We start from the raw sequence: 20,824 nt of genomic DNA, 5'->3' as shown, positions 1-20,824 counted from the left end.
TGCCCCAGGAGGTCAGAAGAGGGTGTCAGATGTTCTGGAAGTAGAGATGGCTAGGAACTTCCACGTGACTCCTGGTACCTGACCCTCGGTCATCTTCAGGAGCAGCAAGTGCTCGTAACCATCAAGCTGTCTCCAGCCTCAATAAAATTAAATCTTAAACCCTCAAAAATAATTGGTAGTCTTTGTCCCACCAGGGTGATCTCCCTAACCAGCAGGTTTTACGAGGGATTCATTATCCTGATCCTGACCGACGTCCTGTGTGTCATGTATTAAAGCATTCAGCGTCGAAGTTAAACTTCCAGAGACATAGAGCTGAGCTATTCAGGAAAATAGCTTCAAATCCCATGGTCTTGCAACAACTGGATTTTCCAATGGAAAGCCAAGACGGCTGAGTCCAGATCAAGGTGTCCAGGGTTAGGATTTGCTGAATGATGAGCTCCTAAAGCTGGAAAAACCGAGTCCTGGAGGAATAATTACCAGAAGAATTCAGATTGTGATTGCTGGTGGATGCAGACCCCACCTGGACAGTGCAGGTGTGTTGCCTGAGGCCCAGAAAGGGGAAGGGGTTCCCCCAAGGCCACACACTTGCTGAGAGATAAGAGTGGGAATTGGAACTCAGGGCCTGTTGGACTGGATTTGCTATAAAACACCACCCTGTGTAGCCCTGAGGGGGAACGAATGAACGCTGAACTGGCAACTGCTATCTACCCCCTGCACTTAGACCTCGACTTGTGCCAGCCCCTGGGTGGGTGGTCCCAGATGATGCATCATTTGGCAGGGAGGAGAGGATCCAGGACTGGGATACATGCAGAAAACAGGCTCCTGTGGCAGCCTGTGGGCAACTGCTTCCTCTCCTGGGTGATGTAAGCCATTCCCTGGGGGTGGGAACCACTGGGTTATTTCTGGAAGTTGGGATGAGACGTATCTCCTGGCAACGTAGATGCAGCTGAGTTGCTAGTGGGGTGATAGAGGAAGGCGGATGTTGCCACTGCAAGAAAGAAGCAGGACTGGCTAAGTAGCCACAGCAGAACCCTTCAGAGTGCCTCTAATCACGTGACCCCTAAGTGTTCAGCTTCAGAAACCCTTCAGAGGTCAGTTCATGGTCTAATCAAACTTGTTGCCCCAGATTCTGACTGTGTGGGATGGCACAGGTGATATTTGGTCTTAAAGACAGCAGGCCCAACCCCCACAGGTCTTTAATCGCCCACCTAAATCCATTTGCAGGCCTGGACCATTTCCTGTAAAACGATCTGAGCCCAGTGTACTGGCACATGCCTCAGGACTGGGAAGGCTCAGGAGGATAGCTGCTAGTTTGAGGCTAGCCTTGCTACAGAACAATACCCTATCTTTTTCTTCTCTTTGGTTTTTTGAGGCAGGGTTTCTCTCTGTAACCCTGGCTGTCTTGGAGCTCACTCTGTAGACCAGGGAGGCCTTGAACTTAGAGATCCACCTGTCTCCTGTGTGCCACCATGCCTGCAGAGACCCTATTCCAAAAGAGAAGAAGGGAGGGCTGGGGATGTGGCTCAGTTGACAGAGTGCAAGACCCTTGGGTTCAATTCCCAGCACCATAAATTCGCCCTAGTGGCACATGTCTGTAATCTCAGACCCTGTTTTTAAAGCAAAACAAAAAAACAGAAGACACCTGACTTTGGTCCTGAGACTTTTGCTTCCAACCAGAAAGTTTCAGGGCATTTTACAAATGAGTCCATTACAACTAAAATCCCATTTGCAACAACAGCCCTCCCTCCTGCCAGGTTCCTACACAACTCCACAGTCTCCTCTTTGTGTTTCTTAACCGTCCTTCGCCTATTCAGGCTGCTTGGAAATCGTCATGATTTCTCATTCTCTCATATGCCTTTTTACATAGATTTTTCTCCACCGTGCCCCAAACAATTGTTTCCTGCTGCCTATAGTCTATTAAAGACTTATCTCTTCATGTTTTCTTCATCAGTTCCTCCAAACATCTTTAGGACCCTCTTAGACACTTGGAGACATTTTACAGATCTCTGACATTTGTCCTGCAAGGTCCCACGGAGCTCAATACAAAGACTGGTCCACTGCTGAGGTCCCACGGGTTCTGGCGGTTAAATAATAGGTTCTATCCTGCCACACACCCTAGTGAGACTTCTTAGTTCTATACCTTGGGGTTTGACTTAAATTTTACTTTTCAGTTCCAAGTAGCCATCAGAGGGCGGCAGCCATCCATTCGGTTGTGCTACTCCAGAAACGCCCTCTCCAACCGAGCTTGAAGTGTTTGCAGGCTTTGCAAAGGTGGCGGAAGTACCCGCGCTTTGCCTGCTGGATAAAGTAGTCTGAAGAGGCGTTAGCCCTACGATCTATCTCTGTTCCGTGTCCACTGAGAAATGCAGTCGGAAACTGACCGAGCTGACTCGATGTTAGGCTTCAGAAAAGCCCGGACGATTAGTGCGAACACAGTCTGCGAGTAAAGTAAAGCACAGACAGACAGCGCTTCCATTTTACACACCCACCACCACCACCACCACCACCACCACCACCACCACACACACCAGTTTCCCAGTATCCTTTGGAGTTACTGCTTTTCTTCCGGTTATTAATTCGGGAAACCGGGCTCCTCAACATACGCAGGAAAACACAAGCTGCTTCTTGTAGCCGCTGGCTTTCTTCATTTGGATCCTCTAGGATCTTGTAATTTAGAATATCGAGTGGAGGTTCAGGACAGAAATTGTGTATGTGTGTGTGTTTGTGTGTGTTTTAATCGTGCAGCTCATCCTCTTGATCCTAGTCGTATTGCTAGAGAGAGGGAGAATATCCGAAAACAAGTTTGAGACAAGGTCGGGATTGTTTATTAAATCCTTTGAGACTGCAGAGAGGAAAGGTTTTTCTCTTCTCAATATGTGACCACTTGGGACTCCCTTTTCCAGCAGTCACTGATCGGCTTTGGGTCATTCCTACGACCTAGGGACCAGGGAGGAGACATTGTAACTCATTGCAATTTCCCCTGGGAACTGTCGTCCTTAACCTTTCACCTACACTCTCAGGCACAGTACTCCCTTTGGACTACAGTTCCCAAGAAGCCCCTGCGCCTAACTTCACAAAGAGTCAATTCCACTGTGGACTATTCCCAGCATGCGCCTGGCTGCTGGTAGCTCTCATCCTCTTCCTTAATGATGAGGCTACCTTGAACTTCATTTCCCAGAAGACAAAAGGCTCACTGAAGCAACGCGCTTAACTCTTGGTGTCGACTACATTTCCCGGAAGGAACTGCGGCGCAGCAACTGGGCAGAGAGAGCGCGATGCCTACTCCATTTCCTATCCTATTTCTTTCAGTTACAATATCTACTTGGAGTTTGAGGATCACCCGAGACTTCATTTCCTAGCGTGCTTTATAAATAGCTCTACACCTGCAATGCGGTGAGGGCGTGGTGACGACTCCATTTCCCAGTGTGCTTCACAGCTCAAGAACCGAGTATTCACGAGTGTGGACTCGATTTCCCAGAATGCACCCGGCGCAGGAAGTCACCTAGATTTGGTGGGTGACTAGACTCCATTTCCCGGCATGCTTCTGGCTTGGCTGCTGCATGTGGATGGAGTAGCTAAGATTTCACCTCTGATACCCTGTGAGGGTTGCTATCGCATCTGTGTAGTGGGCGTGTGGCTCTAGCTGTGTTTACCGAAGTGTTTCAAGTTGTCTTTTGGCAGAGTCGGATGATATTACCCAGGACTATATTTCCCGACGTGCAGCGCGAACCGTCAGCCTCCCCCCCCACCCCGCCTGCTTCTCTGAGGTCTTGAGAACTCCATTTCCCGGCGTGCTGTGCGAGTCGAGGGTGGCGACAACGAAGCCTACCGCAGAGGGACTTCATCTCCCGGCGTGCCCCGCGGCGGGCGCTGGGCCGGAGCCGGAGCCCGAACGGCGCGGCCTGGAAGAGGCCGGAGCCCAGGGGAGGCGGCGGCAGAGGCAGCGGCGGGGGCAGCCCAGGCAGCCCGAGCCCCGCGGCCTGGGCCTGCGCTCGGCGCCATGAGTGGCGGCGGGCCTTCCGGAGGCGGCCCTGGGGGCTCGGGCCGGGCACGGACCAGCTCGTTCGCGGAACCAGGCGGCGGAGGCGGAGGCGGTGGCGGCGGCCCTGGGGGCTCGGCCTCTGGCCCAGGAGGCACTGGCGGCGGGAAGGCGTCAGTCGGGGCTATGGGTGGGGGCGTGGGAGCCTCGAGCTCCGGGGGTGGCCCCAGCGGCAGCGGCGGAGGAGGCAGCGGTGGCCCCGGCGCAGGCACTAGCTTCCCGCCGCCTGGAGTGAAGCTGGGCCGTGAGTACTTAGAGGCGCCCTGTGGGGTGGTGATCTGGGTTTCCCAAGCCCATCAAACGGCGATCAGATTCTTTCTTGTACCCAGATAGAAGCTCGAGGTTACCGTGCTGCTTCAAACAGAGGTCTGAGCTCTCTGTCTTCCAGATAAAGGAGTTTGGGGATTATCATCACTTGGAGTTTAGAATCAGAATAACCAACATCCGAGTAACAGAGGTCACAGGCCCCATTCTTCCAGTAGCCAGTATCAAGGTCTCGGGTACTTGACGACGTTGCCATCCACTAGAGAACAGGATCAGAGGTCATAGTTACTTGCCAATGGTGATCTAGGATTATTATCCCCTAAGAGACAAGAATAAGATCACTGCTACCATCCTATACAAAAAGAGGGCTATTCATTTCCTTTCCACCAAAAATGGGAATTTGGATTGAATCCCTCTTAGATACACAGATTTAGGATTACTAATGTTCCTATAGAACAGGGCCAGGCTTCAAACATAAGGCCTGACATTACTACCTTACCCATTGAAAATGTGTAGACTTGGGTCCCCAGTGGTGACAATGGTGCTGTTTATAAATAAGAACAAATTGGGAATAATATGGGCTTCAAATTAAGCTCATCGGTAATGCTCTTTTAAAAAATAAGGGGGGCGGGGCCATTTAGCAAAAATGGAAAGAGATGGCTTGGGTTACACCTACTTTAAAATATGAGTTTGAAGTGGCTGTCATTGGCTTGAAAGAAAAATAGCAATGTAGGATTATTTTTCAAAATGTCACTCACTGGCCCCTCCCAATTAGAATTTGCTGATAAGTTTCCTTAAGGGAGTGGGTGACTAGAAATGGCACCTAGGTGGGCTGCTCCTCAGAGACTGGGGCTGGAAATCCAAGCGCTCCTCTGAAGGCCCCTGGACAGACTACTCTCTAGCAGTTCTGGAGATAGCTGTTCCATCCTCAAGTCAGGTGCTACTCGGGACCACATAGACAGAGAAGCCAGGCCAGTGTCCATCCCAATGCGAAGTGTTTGGTAAAAGTAACAGCACTCCCTACCCCATCTGTGCTCCCAAGTGAGAGTTAGGGCTGTCACAGTTCATTTCTGTCACTCAGTACCAGTGGAAATGGTCCTTGCTCTGTTGGGCAGGATTTAGAAGTCAGTACCCTCTGACTGAGAATGGCCAAAGTGTTCCTGAAGAAAGAACACCCCATAGTTTCCAGTCTTTTGAGTGGAAGACAGTCCCTTGTGCCTGCCCTACAGAAGGGACTAAGGTTGGAGAGCTGAATTCTACACCTGGGGTATTGGTGGCCCCCACCACCAAGCTGTAGTTTGCTAGGAGAAATTAGGTGCTTAGCCATTAATGGGAATATGTTTGAATGCCAGTGTCCTCCAATATGGGAGACAGTTTAGGGTTCTGGAGGGAGGTGCCAGGTCACTGGAGTACCTACCTCATGCTTCCCATGCTTAGGTATTGAATCCATGGTGTGTGACAGACAGTTACATAGAGTAAGCTCTGTCTCTTCCCCTGCAGTGAGCTTTTTGAACAGCTTCCCCTCCATGGGCTGTAGTGGCCATAGAGAAAAGATCAGTGGATTGTATTCCCTTTGTTCCTTAGGTGACAGCGGGAAGGTGACCACAGTGGTAGCCACTCTAGGCCAAGGCCCAGAGCGTTCCCAAGAGGTGGCCTATACCGACATCAAAGTGATTGGCAATGGCTCATTTGGAGTCGTGTACCAGGCACGGCTGGCAGAGACGAGGGAACTGGTGGCCATCAAGAAGGTTCTTCAGGACAAAAGGTTCAAGGTAGCTTGGGTAGACTGGAGGTTTGGGGAATGGCAGTAACTGCCGATTGTGCCCAGCAACAGCTGGGATATTCTTACTTATTTTGGTATTTTGAGTCAGGGGTTTTCTGTAGCTTTGGGGTCTGTCCTGGAACTCACTCTGTAGACCAGGCTGGCCTCAAACTCAGAGATCCGCCTGCCTCAGCCTCATGAGTGCTGGGATTAAAGGCGTGTGCCACCATGGCCCAGCAAATTTAATATTCTTAATATTATTTATTAATGTGTGCATATGTATGTTGTCTGTATGTAAGTGTGGCTGGCATGTGTGTGTCATGGTGCATATGAGGAGGTTAGGCAACTATTGGGAGTTGGTTCTCCTACCACTGTGGAATCCAGGGATCAGACTCAGGTCATCAGGCTAAAATGACAACTACTTTTATCTACTGAAACATCTCAACACCTGAGCTGGGATTTCAGCCGGACCTGAGCATGGGCCTCAGGAGAGGGGGAAGAAGGGAGTGAACTGGGAGGAAGCTGGGAAATGTAAATTCCAGAATAGCTGAGAGCTAATGTTTACTGGGCATTTCCTCAGTGTAAAGGCTTGACAGGCAAGTTCTAATTTAATTTACCTGCAGAGTCTCTGAGGGCAGGTACTGCTGCTATCCCTGCTCTATGTCAGCAGAAATGAGGCTGCATAGTAAGGCCCTTTCACGGGGAGGCCCTGGGCTGTTGACCCCTGAGTCCTTCTCAACTACTTGGCCACGTCTCTGCCAGAAGAAAGGGTCTGGTAAGGCTGATGCTGGTAGCTCTGAAAGTCGTGCTCTGACCCAGACATCTGCCAGTGCCTAATGGAATTCAGCCTTTTTGGTAGCCACTTGCCTTGGTGCAGGGCAGGGCTCTGTACCCAGAGGAAAGGGTACTCTGTGAGTTAGCTGAGGCCTGGGAAACTAGCAGGAAAGAGAGAGGGAAGTGGAGGGTTATGTGCTCCGTGGAGGACTGTGCCAGACTCTATGGGGGTAACACCTGGGGCTGGACAGGAAGGACTCTTGGACAGGAGGAGCTCTGGGGTGTCAGTCAGACTTTGATGGAGTTGAATTGCAGAGCTGAGAGGGATCTGGGAAGCGTTCTGAGGCCCTACAGGGAAGAGACTCAGGCATGGAGTGGAAGATGAGATTGGAAGTGTGGAGTCTAGGGTCTAAGCTGGAGTTATGAGTCCGCAGTACTTCCAGGGAAGGTGATAGGGAGTGATAGGGGGTCAGGGTGAACCAGGCAACCACTGCTGTCTACTGCTTGTGCCTGTGTCTGGTGGTGATGTTTCTGTGGTTTGGTAATATGTGGGATTGAACCCAGAGGCTTGTGCATGCTGTGTGAGTGCTCCACCAGCGAGCTAGCTAGATCCCTAGTACTCTCTTTTTATTTTGACACAGAGCTGCACTAAAGTGCCCAGACTGTCCTTGAACTTGAAATCCTTCTGCCTTAGCCTTCTGAGTAGCTGAGACCAAGTAAATTTCTCAAGAGGTGCTGAGGGCTGGCTTTATGAAGGAAATAATTGACCTTCCACATGTTAGCAGTAGTTAGAAAACTTCTGAAAAGCAGGTTGAAGTAAACACATTGGTGACCCAGGACTAACTGACTCATAGGCACCAGCTTGCATGTGAGGGAAGGGGCCGGGGTGAAGAAGGAATCCTTTTTTCCCTCCACCAAGCCTTGGAGCCTTGAGTTTGGAACACAGGGAACAGAAATATTAGCAGAAATAGGTGTAGGGTGGAGGTGAGGGTACTGGGGCCGGGGGAGGCAGAGGATTGGATGTATTGACACTCTCCCTTTGCCCTCTAGAACCGAGAGCTGCAGATTATGCGTAAGCTGGACCACTGCAATATCGTGAGGCTACGGTACTTTTTCTACTCCAGTGGGGAGAAGGTGAGACATTGGGAATCTAAGGTGTGTGGGGTATTGCCATACATAGATGCTGTCCATTTTCCCCTGCCTGTCCCAAGAGGTCCTATCTGTCCTTCTCTGTTTTCTGCACACCTCCTGTCTTTCCTGACAATCTCTCCTTTGCCCTCCAGAAAGATGAGCTCTATTTAAATCTGGTGCTGGAATATGTGCCCGAGACGGTGTACCGGGTGGCCCGTCACTTTACCAAGGCCAAACTGATCATCCCTATCATCTATGTCAAGGTAGGCAGTCAGGCTGCTGCAGCACAGACCCACAAAACCAGGGCTCTGAGGCTATATGTGTCTATGGGTTCCTGCGTCTTCTGAATTTAGGTTGGTCTGTGGAGGCCTATATCCCCTGTCTTCAGCCTTGAGGCTAGATTGTAGATGGTTTGGCTAAGTCCAGAGGAGGGCCAAGGCAAGGGCTTGCCAAGGAGGTAGAAAAGGAACTAACTGCTCCACACAATAGGACCAATAGGTTGGGGTAGGTGGGAAAGCCTAGAGAAAGGGTGTGCCCACACAGAAGACCGTCTCACCTTGGGCCTATTCATGGCTTCAGCACCTTGTACTGGGTGAGTTGATGCTAATGTGGGCTGTGCTTGTGGCTGCTGCTGGGCCATCCATCCTGGGAGGGCAGTTGTGAGATGATGATGTGCTGTGGCTGCTCTTGTGGTCAGCCAGTGCTGAGCACTTCCAAAGGCACAGCTGACTGAAACCAAGACCTTGCCCGTGAAGAGCATGCCTGTTAGTCTGGGCATGGTGGTATATATACCTTTTGTCCCAGCACTCAGGAGGCAGAAACAGGAAGATCTGAGTTCAAGGCCATCCTGGTCTACATAGTAAGCATCGGGACAGGCAGGACTACAGAAAGAGACCCTGCCTTTAAGACACTGATGGCAGGCACCATCACAGACCATGATAAAGCTGAGGAGCTGCTGCAATGTAGAGGGCCACAGGGAGTTCTGGGAACTGAATGCCCCTCCCTGCCTGGCTTGAGGTGAGAAAGATCAAGGAACACTGGGAGGAGAGTAGTATGATGATGCAGGTACAGGAAGAGGGGTCCCTGTGTGTCGAGCAGTTATCAGCTAGTTAATATATATCAGGGACTGGCCTAGACAGGGGATGCAGGAGGAAGTAAACTCAAAGGTCCTGGCTGCATGTTGTGGTGCATGCCTGTAATCTCAGCACTGGGGAAGCTAAGGCACTAGGATTTCAAGTTAAAGGCCATCTTGGAATCTAGTGTTTGACCCTGTGCCAAAAGAAAAATTCCCAGAAAGGTTCCAAGGGTAAAGGTGCTTGTTACCAAGCTTGAGGACCAATTACTGGGATCTACACGATCAAAGAACTGACACCAGCAAGTTTTCCTGATTGCCAGTTGTGGTCTATGGCGCACATATAACCATCCTCCCCCAGAGGTGGGCATGTATACTCAATCAAAATGTAATACAAATTAAAATCAAAACCAGAAACCTTACTTAGGTTCTAGTCAGTGGCGTAAGGAGGGCAGGGAATGAAGCTGGAAAAGAGCTGTCAGTGGGAGGCCTTGGCCTCCAGAGCTAGTGGTTTTTGGTGAGAGGGGAAGCAGAGTGCCTGGCTCACACCTTTTATGTCAAGACCCGGTGTCACTCTTCAGGCTGTGCCAGGGGTGACTGGGGCAGTTGTTCCCTATGTGGGAGTCAGTCCTAGTCCCAGCAAGTCATCCTCAAGCTTGAGTCAGAAATTGGGAATGGGGCCCTCTGGCCTATGGAAAGTATGCGGATCAGGGGTTTCAAACAGGGTTCAGGAACTGAGGCCATGAACAGCCAGCAAGGAGAATGGTCTGATGTGGGCCAGCAATGTGCATGTGGGAAGCAGTGGGCTGGAGTAGAGCTGTGCCCTGCCCATTTTAGGTGTACATGTACCAGCTCTTCCGGAGCTTGGCCTACATCCACTCCCAAGGTGTGTGTCACCGTGACATCAAGCCCCAGAATTTGCTTGTGGACCCTGACACTGCTGTCCTCAAGCTCTGTGACTTTGGCAGGTAAGTCTGACCTAGAACCTGTGGGGTACCTAAAAGGGTGAGAGCCTCAGCCCTGGGTTTATGCTTAACCCTGCCTGTCTCTTCCCACAGTGCAAAGCAGTTGGTTCGGGGGGAGCCCAATGTTTCCTACATCTGTTCTCGGTACTACCGTGCCCCAGAGCTCATCTTCGGAGCCACAGATTACACCTCATCCATCGGTCAGTTAGGGAACAGAGACTGGGGAGTGGCAGTCTTGGCAGGTTTTAAGCTCCTGGGCACTGTTGCAGGCTTGGTGATTAAAGCTTACCGTCTGTTCCAACACTGGTTCTCACAGGTTGAGGCTGGCGCTGGTGCGTCTTGTTTGGAGCGGTCAGACAAGGGAAGGCTGGTTGCTATACAGCTACTGCCAGGGGCCCAACAGCTGGCCAGGGCAGGGCTGAGATCTCAAGACTAATATGACTCTAGAGCCCACCTCCACTCTAGACCCTCCCAGTCAGTCTGGTGGAGGGAAGGGGGTGGTAGCCTGCTCCCAGGGCCCATCTTTTTCTGTTCCTGAGGGAGCATTACCCTCTTCCAGACCTGAAGGAAGGCTGCAATGAGAACATGTATATGAAAGGGTTGAAGAGGAGCTGGGATGGTCCTAGGTGTGAACTTGTACCATATAGGCCAAGGTGCAGAGTAGGGAGGGGTGAGCAGGCCAGGCTACAGTTCTTCCCATGGGCAGGACAGAAAGCTTTCTTGTGTCCCAAAGCACACAGGTACCAGTTGACTGGGTCAGGCCTTGTATTGGCCTAGTAGAGAAGGGTTCAACGGGTTCATTGGGGGTCACTCACAGAGGGCATGGGGGCTGTAAGTGCATCTGAGCCAGGTAGACCTGGAGGTTCAGGCTTCGGTTTCCCATTCTGGATGTGGTCTTGAGCCAGTACCTCTGAAGATAGCCATGTGTGCAAAGGAGTGGACTTGACAGCTTTGGCTGCCTAGTGTTGAACTTCTGCCCTTCCCCTTCAGATGTGTGGTCAGCTGGCTGTGTACTGGCTGAGCTGCTTCTTGGCCAGCCCATCTTCCCTGGGGACAGTGGAGTGGACCAGCTTGTGGAGATCATCAAGGTGAAGGCAGGGGCAGGGCCAGGGCCAGGGAGGGTGGGCCGGGCCTGAGGAAAGGGCCCTTGTTTCAGACTCCTCCGTTTCCTTTCCAGGTACTAGGAACGCCAACCAGGGAACAAATCCGAGAGATGAACCCCAACTACACAGAGTTCAAGTTCCCGCAAATCAAAGCTCACCCCTGGACAAAGGTAGGGCAGAACTAGGGATTCATACAGCATGGCTGAAGGGCTGGGTCCCCTTGGAGGCCAGCTGATCTGGAGACCTGGCTTAAAAATCAAAAAATCATAGCTTGTAGGGCTTGAGACATGGCTCAGTGGTTAAGAGCACTTGTTACTCTTCCAGAGGACCTGGGTTCAATTCCCAGCACCCACAAGGTGGCTCACAACTACCTGTAAGTCCAGTTCCAGGGATGCGTGTGGTCAACAGCCATGCACTCAGGCACCACATTCATAAAGTAAAATAAACAGATATAAAAAATAAAAATAAATTATGGTTGGGGGTGTATGTCTGAAGTTAAACAGGGAGTCAGTCAACAACACTTTCAGATTGTGAAGTTTATAGAATTTTAAAAGTTGAGAACCCATAGGTAAATACAAGATTCCCATTTATGTAGTGGCAAGCAAACTGAGCTAGCTGCCCAGTTCAGTATTTATGCCTGTTTCCTTATTGGGGAGGTGGGTGTCAGGGAGGCAACAGCCCTTATAGGGCACACCATCCTGGTGTCACAGCACCTACCTGCTACCCACAGGTATTCAAATCTCGGACACCACCTGAGGCCATTGCGCTCTGCTCAAGCCTGTTGGAGTACACTCCATCCTCAAGGCTCTCCCCACTAGAGGCCTGTGCCCACAGCTTCTTTGATGAACTGCGGTGTCTCGGAACCCAGCTACCCAACAACCGCCCGCTTCCCCCCCTCTTCAACTTCAGTCCTGGTGGTGAGAGCACAGCTTGGGGCCTGTGGAGTTTTTGGGGGACGTGGAGAGACAGGACTAGGAGCTGAGAGGGTACAGGGCAGCCCTGGACTCAGCCAGATGTCACCACCACATTGTGGCTAGATGCTACATCTTTTCCAGTTTTACACCAAGAGTCCTGTGGCTAATGTCTCTACTACCTGACCTTGCCAGTAACTGGGTCCCTGTTTGGTACCCCATCCTAACCCTAACTGGCTTTCCAAATGCCCTGCCTCTCCCTGACTGGGCATGTCAATTCCTGTGTCTAGAACTCTCCATCCAACCGTCTCTCAATGCCATTCTCATCCCTCCTCACTTGAGGTCCCCAGCAGGCTCTGCTGCCCTCACCTCGCCCTCACAAGGTAAGTTGGGGAACATGTGTTAAGGATAAAGCGGGGGCTGTCCTTGGCTTCTATAGGTTTTAATTTGTCAACATTTGATGGCACAGAAGGCATAGCATGTCATCAACCTTAGGACAGTATTGGCCACATTTGTGTTTAAATGCCAAACATTTCTTGGTCTGAACAAAATAAACAGAAAGTTGCCCACATTTAAACACTGGGCCATTTTGGGTAAAAAAAAAAAAAAAAAAAACCCAGATTTCCTGTTTCTTTGGGGGAGAAAACTAGATTTGGTAGCTGTGGGTCTGTCTGTCTCCTGACAGCAATTGGAGCTCTGTCCAGCTGCTCCTTTCTTCCATGGAGCCTGGCTCCCTGATGTGAGCCACTTTAGTGTCAGGCTGGCTTTTGGCATCTGAGTTTGTAGCCCTGAACCAGAAGTGACAGCTGTCAGCTTCTTGCAGTGTCTTGAAACAAGTTCTAATCTCATGGCATGGCGGTGGGGATGATGCAGAAGCTAACTGTCTCCTCCTCCCTCCTTCAGCTTTAACTGAGACTCAGACCGGCCCAGACTGGCAGGCACCTGATGCCGCACCTACCCTGGCTAACTCTTCTTGAGGGCCCCACCAACTACCCCTCCACATCCATCTGGGAATTCCCAAGTGGGGCTGGGAAGGGGGGGGGCATAGCCTCATCAAGCTCCTGCCCTGGCTGGGCCCCTAGACTAGAGGGCAGAGGTAAATGAACTCCTACCCCTAACATCTAGGCCCTCCCTCCTCAGCCTTACCTTTGTGGTGGGCTTTTTAAAGAGGATTTTAACTGGTTGTGGGGAGGGAAAAGAAGGAAGGACAGGGGGTTTAGGGCTATGAGGACCTTCTACCCCCTTGGTCCCCTCCCCTCCCCAAGGCTACCACTCCTTTCCCCCTCCCATGTCCCTTGTAAATAGAACCAACCCAGCCCACCTTTTCCCTTCCCTGGCCCCCCTGGGTGTAAATAGATTGTTATAATTTTTTTCTTAAAGAAAAACGTCGATTCACACCATCCAACCCACCCCTCCCCTCAGCTGTATCCTCCTCTTGTCCTCTGCTCCCAAGGCTTCTACCCTCTCCCTATCCTGGAAGGAGGGAGTAGGGAAAGAGCCCCTGGTGTCTTAGTTTCCACAGTAAGGTTTGCCTGTGTACAGACCTCCGTTCAATAAATTATTGGCATGAAACCCTTCTTCCTGTCTGGCTGCCTGTTTCCACAGAGGTGAGGGGGTTTAGGGCTTGGAATGAGTTGTACCTCAGGCAGGGGGACACTGAGGCTGGAAACCCCTAAAACACCAGTGCTTATGAGCCTGTCCATGACTTGGCACAAACCATCTGCTTCAGCTGGGGCAAGGTCTCCATCCTGGGTGATCAGTGAGATTAGGGTTCAGAGTGGTTGAAACCCCAGAATTTAAGAGGCAGAGTCAGGACCTGAACAAAGGGATGTCTGCAGCAGGGCCCAGTGGGACCCTGGATAATGAGAGTCTCTCAGGCTAACTGCCTGTAGGACTCAGTGGGGTGGTTATGTGTGGACAGATTCCTGGGGTGTAACTGCCTGAATGCAGGGTATATTTGCTTCACTTCTCTTAGGGATATTGGGAAGTGGTGACCCTGGGAAGGTGGACAGCTTAGCTTTTCTCTGTTTTTTTGAGGTGGTCTTCCAGTTATAGTCCAAGTCTGCCTGGAATTGGAGATGATTTTGCCTTAGGCTTCCAAATGCTGAGATTACAGGCTTGTGCCACCTTGCCTGGCTTTTCCCCTTGACTTTCAAAATATGCTGGAGCCAGATGGTGGGGACCATAGCTGAAGGAAATGGTATCTCCACATGGTGCCAAACAGTGAGTGGGTAGAAGGCTCCAGAAAGGGAGGGAGCCTTCTGATGGATTCTAACGACGCACAAAAAGGAATTCTGAAACATATCCATGAGGGATTCTAATATTCTGGGCTCTGCTAGATGCTTCTATCAGCCCCAGGGGTGCCTGTCTACCCTGTAGGACAGATCTTTTGCTCAAACCAATTATAAAGTACGGTGAGAATGGCTGGTTTGGGTTAAGGGATGGACCTACTGGTTGACTATGTGGTCACTGGGGCTGTCTTACCCATCAGACCCTAATATCCCTACTCAGTTCTGCTCATCTCTCTTGGACCATTGCCAACCTCTCACTCCATGCTCTGATCCAGGGAGACATGACACCCTCCCTGTGACGTTCCTTCAACAACTCACCTCAATTTCCAAGGCCTGGGCTTATCTCTCAGACAATGCCCAGACCCAGCAGCATCCTGCTTCACTTGTTGGAGCACCATGGTCTGCTGAGACTTGGGGGAGCCCTGCCCCACTGGTCTCCTATAATCATCTTAGGGAGAGGAAGGACACCCTATGAAAAAATACAATCCCTTCCTGTTTCCAAGGCCCCTCAAATCCCAAATGCTCCATGACACTGCCTTCTCCAAGGAGAACAGAATATATCCCCTGCCATCAGCTGGGTTTGGGTTTCAGGTCTTCTTCAGAGACCTGAGAGCTGGGGCAGTTCTCTGACCCGTCTCCTTACTCATACAACAGGGATGATGCACAGGTCCACCTCGGGCCCGATAGACACTAAGTGTCCCCGCCTAAGCCTGTCAGCCAGTTCATTGCAGTTATAACTGGAGAGCCTGTCTAAAATGTCCTTTTCCACTGGCAGATTCCTGCTTTACTTCGGGAACTGGTGCCATTAGGAACCTCCCATGGAGGCTTGCTCCCTATTCTCAGATCCCACTGTCCCTACACTTTCCCATCACAGCCCAGGGATCCTCAGGCCTGACTCGCTGCCTCTGGCCCATAGCACCATGGCACGTGTGTGCCTTGAGCACACAGGCTGAATGCGCTGCATTCAGACAAGCTTTCTGTCTGTACTTTAGTCTGTTGCTCCTGCTGGACTGAGTTCAGAGTCGGAGTTCAGAGCTGTGTCTGGTTCACTCCTGGCTCTTCAACATCACCTAGTCTGAGCTGAGTACTGGGGGTACCTACAGATTTCTTTTCATACTGTCAAACCGAGAAGGAACAAGCCCAGAGAAACTACCTGTACCCAGCAGAGCTAAGTCCCAGGCACCCAAAGTCCAGGGAAGTGGGGAGTTAGGGTTTACAAGCAGAAGATCTGAGAGGTATATGAGAGTGTCTGGCATATGGTTGGTGCTCATAAAGGTTACCTGATGTTGCTGAGCACTGGGTGATGCCGTGCAAAGAGCCTTGGCAAACCCCATTCTGCAGCACAGCAGCAGGGGCTGAGATCGATCACATCACTTCACAGAGCTTCAGTTTCACCTTGGGCAGAGAAAGGTGACAGGAGAAACCTGGCAGGGTTGTCCTTGGTCTGAGGAGTCAGCAGTTAGAAGAGGCCAGCATGGTGAATCCTGACACCTGGTGGTCTCCCTGAGCTGCTCTGTCTTGTAAGCGAACCCTTTTATCATTGTTCTTGTGCTGTCACACAAACGCCGTGTCCAACTGCAACAGTCCACTTGCTTCACTGGCCCCCAGTGCTGCCTGGCACAGCTGCAGTGTGTCCTCCAGTGCCAGTGGCTGGGATGTCTCGATGATGGCGATGGTCTCCCCAAGCTCTGTGCACATGATAGTCTGCTGAGGTTCAGGGGGTGGGGGTGGGACTGGAGAGGGTGACCTAGGAGGTTGTAGTGTCAATGTTCTAGCTCGGGCATGGACCCGCTGGTGCAGTCGGAGGCCTGCCATGGCGCGGAACCAGCGGCCGCAGGTTCCACAGTAGTAGGGGCTCTTGTTGTAGAGACCAGTTATGGGAAGGCGAGGGGCACGCGCAAAGGCTACTGGTCGTAGGTGTAGCCGCCGGTGTTGCTGCAGGTTGGAGCTCTGTGTGAAGCGCTTGCCACAGTCCAGGCATTGGTAGGGACGTACACCTGTATGGGTCAGCTGATGGCGGCTAAGGTTGGCTAAAGAGGCAAAGGTCTTCCCGCAGGAGTGACACTGGAAGGGCCTCTCGCCTGTGTGTGTCCGCAGGTGGTTGCGCACATGGACCAGCTTCTTGAAGCCCTTGCCACAAATCCCACATCTGTGTCGGCGTTCAGGGGGGCCATGCACTGCGCGACGGTGCCTGGAAAGCCGGGAGGCTGAGGCAAAGGACTTGGGGCACTGTGGACAGGGCAGCTGGACAGGTGGGGGTGGAGGTGGGGGCGTGGGCTCAGCTGGAGCTGGGGAGACAGTTGCTACTTTAGTGGGGGTTCCACTTTTCCCAGTGTGAGTTCGTCGGTGGTAGAGGAACTTGGTCATGTTGCTGAAGGTCTTGCCACAGCGACAGCGGTGTAATGGGTTGGCAGTATGGACTCGCCGATGGGCCACCAATGTGAGCTCAGTGCCAAAGCCACGGCCACAGTCCACACAGAGGTAGCGGGCTTCCCCACGGTGCAGCCGCTGGTGCTGCTCCAGAGAGGCTGCCTTCTTGAACACTTTGGAGCAGGTGGTACACTCATGGGTACCACCCACGTGGGCTCGTCCATGCGCCATCAGACGGTTAGCAGAGCTGAAGCTGCGCTGACATTGGCTGCAGTGGAAGGGGAGGGTGGCAGACGCTGGACCACGAGATGCCCTTCGGTGTCGGCGGCGTGCAGCTGAAGTGGTACAGTGCTGGGAACAATCTCCACAGCTCTGAGCTCGATCAGCCATGGCCTTGTCACCTCCCACATCATCAGCAGTGAGCTCTGAAGCTGCTTCCTCCTCATCTGTCTCCTCCTCTTCCTCCTCCTCCTCTTCTAACCCATTGCGCTCTTCTTTCTCCAGGGAGTCAAAGTGGGTGCCCTGATGTTCCAAGAACTCTTCAGGGGTGGCACAGAGGGTAGAACACTCGGGACACTCATAGGGCTCCATCTTGACTTCTGGTGGTGGGGGTGGTGGTGTTGGGGGAGGCAAAGGAGGTGGCACTGGTGGCTCATCAGCTGTACTGGAAAGGTGCTGAGTCTTTCGATGAGCCACCCACAGCTCAGGTGATGGGAAGAGCTCCTGGCAGTCGCCACACTGGTACTGGATCTGGCTTACAGACTCCTGCAGGTGGGCATCCTGGTGTGCCAGGAGCTCACTGGGGGAGAGGATGAGCTGGCTGCATTCACCACATTGGAAAGGTCCGTCCCCAGTGTCAGGCACTAGCTCAGACTCCAGGCCTGTGTCCTGGGCGGTTAGCACCTCCTCCTCTGACATGGTGGGCAGGTGCTGTTCCTGGTGGGAGAGGACTTCCTCCAGGGTGTTGTAGAGGCTGCCACACTCAGAGCACATGAACTGGTGGTGCTGGAAGAAGAGGGACGAGGCCAGCGCCTCCCCAGGGGTCATCTCAGTCACTGTGGTTGCCATCTCTGCCAGTTCTCCTGACACCGGTGTCGAAATGTCCACTGCTCCTGGTGACTGTGTTGGTATCTCAGCTGCTTCTGCCACTATCTCTGTCATTATGGGAAGGCAGTGTCTGGAGAAAGACGAGCAGGAGTCAGTGGTCCATCAGGACCCTAAGGGGGGCGGGTGTCTCAGGAGTTCCCTTGCTCACCCCATGAGTCACCAGTCTGTCAATCCGTCTCACATCACCTTTATGTCTTAGCCTATCACAGTCACTACAGTCAGGTGTCTGCAAGAGAGGGGGTGCTCTGGAGCCTGGCCTCTGGTGCTGCCCCGCCCACTTGCACACATGAGGTTTCCTGTTGTGTAACACCTTTCCTCCTCTGGGATATTCATTTAAGAGAGGAGTGGGTATGAGCCCTCCCCTTTTACTTCTCTCACCTGTAAAATGGAGCTAAAAGTCGGACTGACCACAAGACTAAGAAGATACTTCGTTAACAAAAGTCAATACTTGGGTTTATATGCAACCCAGCCTGGCCTCAAACTTGCTATGCAACAGAGGATGGTTTTGAAGTGATCCTTCTGCCTCAGCCTCCCCAGTGCTGGGATTACAGGTGTGCACCATCACACTTACCACCCAAGATACAAAACTCAAGTTTGCTGGGTGCATAACGCCTGTAATCCCAGAAGAGGCAGAGGCAGGTGGATGGATCTCTGTGAGCTCAAGGCCAGCCTGGTCTACAGAGCTTATTCCAGGACAGCCAGGGCTACTCTGTCTCAAAAAACAAATAAACAACAAAACAAACAACCAATCAACCAAAACTCAAATCCTCCTCTGTGTCCTACGTCCTCTGCTCTTTCTCTGGTTTCAACCCAACACCGTTCACATAACAGGCACTCACAGTCCATTCTGCAAACCCTCCCTAAACCTAGGAGCTAGATTTCTGACCCAATCCCAATCTTTTTTTTTTTTTTTTTGGTTTTTTTCGAGACAGGGTTTCTCTGTGGCTTTGGAGCCTGTCCTGGAACTAGCTCTGTAGACCAGGCTGGTCTCGAACTCACAGAGATCCGCCTGCCTCTGCCTCCCGAGTGCTGGGATTAAAGGCGTGCGCTACCACCGCCCGGCTCAATCCCAATCTTTTAAAGGGCATTTTATTTTTACTTTATTACACTTACCAGGTGAGGGTACATGTATGGAGGTAAGAGGACAACCTGAAGGATTTATCCTATCATGCAGGTTCTGGAATCAAACTCAGGTCATCAGGTTTAGTGTCAATTGCCTTTACCCACTGAGCCATCCTGAAGGTCCCCCACCATTTTTTCCCCTTATGTTACTGTGTGCCTGTATGCATGAACGTGTTGTAGCAAACATGTGGCGGTCAGGGGAAAACTTTGTGGAGTTCAAACTTTCCTCCCACACTTATGTGGGTTTGAGGATGAACCTAGATCATCAGGGTTGTGTGATATTCACCTTTACCTGCTGGGCCATCTTACTGGCTCCTGGTTTGGTGTCATGTCCCGTGTCATCGTCCCGTCCCCCCCCCCCCCCGCCCTGGTTTTTCTATACAGGGTTTCTCTGTGTAGCTTTGGAGCTTGTCCTGGAACTCGCTCTGTTTGTAGACCAGGCTGGCCTTGAACTCAGAGATCCTCCTGCCTCTGCCTCCGAGTGCTGGGATTAAAGGCATGTACCACCACCGTCAGGTCTGGTTTCAATTTCTGTTTTTGAAACTGGAGCTTATAAATATCTAGGCTGCTGGCCTTGACCTCAGCATGTACACAGAAAAGTCTGGTTCTCAGTTTTGTTTCCTCTGCCTCCCAAGTGCCAATGGTCACCTTCTTTACCTCTTCTGTGTCAGAAGTAGGCAGACTTTAGTTTATAGCGCTGGCATAGAAGCTGCTCACGAGCTCACGGTGGTGGCGCATGCCTTTAATCCCAGGATTGGGAGGCAGAGTTAGGCCGATCTCTGTTGAGTTCAAGGCCAGCCTGGGCTACAAACAGAGCGAGTTCCAGGACAAGCTCCAAAGCTACAAAGAGAAACCCTGTATTGAAAAGCCAAGAAGAATTTTTCCAGAAACAGTCAAATGGGGCTGGGGTGGTGGCAGGAGAAGACGGAGGGTTGCACTCTGCCTTGATTACATCCCCACTTGTCAGACAGAACACCACCACCCCCCCCCCCCCCCCCCCCGCCTGGGGCTAGGATCAGAACACGCTGCTTGGCTACTTGGCTTGACCCTGGGAAGGAGTGGACGGACAAACTTTACAAAATATGAATGAGCTCACACAAGAAAAAGCGTGGTGCATAGGAGCCAGTTTACCATGGCTCACTGAAACAACACGGACACAATCCGAATACATGTCTTTCTAGAAAATAGCCCAGGTAACTTGACATCGGTACTTTTCTCGCCTGCAATCCTTTCGCCCCATCCTACAGTGTGTCAGGGCAGGGTAGGTGGAATTTAGCTTAAACCTCCGCGTATACACAAACTAAATCTGAGCACCTCCACCAGGGGCCGTAAAGTTCAACTTTCCCGCTACACTGCCTTTTTCTCTTATCAAGACTCCTCTGCTCGGCAGCGTGAGGGCCCCCTGCAGGGGTGGGGTGTGCAAGCGAGCTCAAACTGGGTCCCGCACACACCAGGGGCTCCACCGACGCCTCCAGGGCACACAGGAAGGAGCTGTCGATCAGCCCGCGCTACTCCAGCCCTCAGCGCAGGCCCCAAGGCTCTCCGACCCTCAGTGTGCCCTTCCTTCTTCCTCCACTCTCTCCCTGCACCCAGCGCTCTCTTCCCCGCCCGCCCCGCGGCGCCCTCACCCAGCTCGCTCACCTCCAAGCAGCCCCTGCCGCTCTTGACACGGACCCTCCGCAGCGGGTGTGTGGGACCCCTCACTATCCACGCCTCCTATTGGGCGGCGCCCTCACCCGAGGCAGCCAATCAGAGCTGGCAGCGCAGGGCACGCGCCCTCGCGCCTGCGCGTCGGTACTCAGGCGGGGCTTCGAGAGTTTCTCCACGCAGACATCAGTGCCCTGTGGGCGGTGCCCGGGTCCGGGAGAGGCGCCTGCGCAGTTCCCCCGGGCCGCCCCTCGCCTGTTGTTTGA

At 52.1% G+C, this 20,824-nt stretch overlaps 2 protein-coding genes across 2 annotated transcripts; one reads left to right on the top strand and one right to left on the bottom strand.

Moving 5' to 3' along the window:
* Positions 1–3,842: 3,842 nt before the first annotated feature.
* Positions 3,843–13,597, top strand: Gsk3a (glycogen synthase kinase 3 alpha). The gene is made up of 11 exons (XM_041654889.1): positions 3,843–4,283; positions 5,888–6,075; positions 7,890–7,973; positions 8,123–8,233; positions 9,880–10,010; positions 10,101–10,207; positions 10,998–11,095; positions 11,185–11,280; positions 11,841–12,027; positions 12,312–12,404; positions 12,925–13,597. Exons 1-11 carry the CDS (start codon positions 4,001–4,003, stop codon positions 12,996–12,998), a joined length of 1,452 nt encoding a protein of 483 aa, XP_041510823.1. The 5' UTR covers positions 3,843–4,000; the 3' UTR covers positions 12,999–13,597.
* Positions 13,431–20,602, bottom strand: Znf526 (zinc finger protein 526). The gene is made up of 2 exons (XM_041654877.1): positions 20,553–20,602; positions 13,431–17,859 (listed from the first exon to the last, which is right to left on the bottom strand). Exon 2 carries the CDS (start codon positions 17,841–17,843, stop codon positions 15,867–15,869), a length of 1,977 nt encoding a protein of 658 aa, XP_041510811.1. The 5' UTR covers positions 17,844–17,859; positions 20,553–20,602; the 3' UTR covers positions 13,431–15,866.
* Between the last annotated feature and the right edge of the window lie 222 nt (positions 20,603–20,824).

The sequence above is a fragment of the Microtus oregoni genome, unplaced genomic scaffold (genome assembly GCF_018167655.1).
Source record: "Microtus oregoni isolate MIOR12 unplaced genomic scaffold, Mior012 000006F_ref0000085, whole genome shotgun sequence".
Lineage (NCBI taxonomy): Eukaryota > Metazoa > Chordata > Mammalia > Rodentia > Cricetidae > Microtus > Microtus oregoni.
The sequence above is the reverse complement of the archived record's forward strand: the minus strand, read 5'-3'. Positions and strand labels throughout refer to the sequence as shown.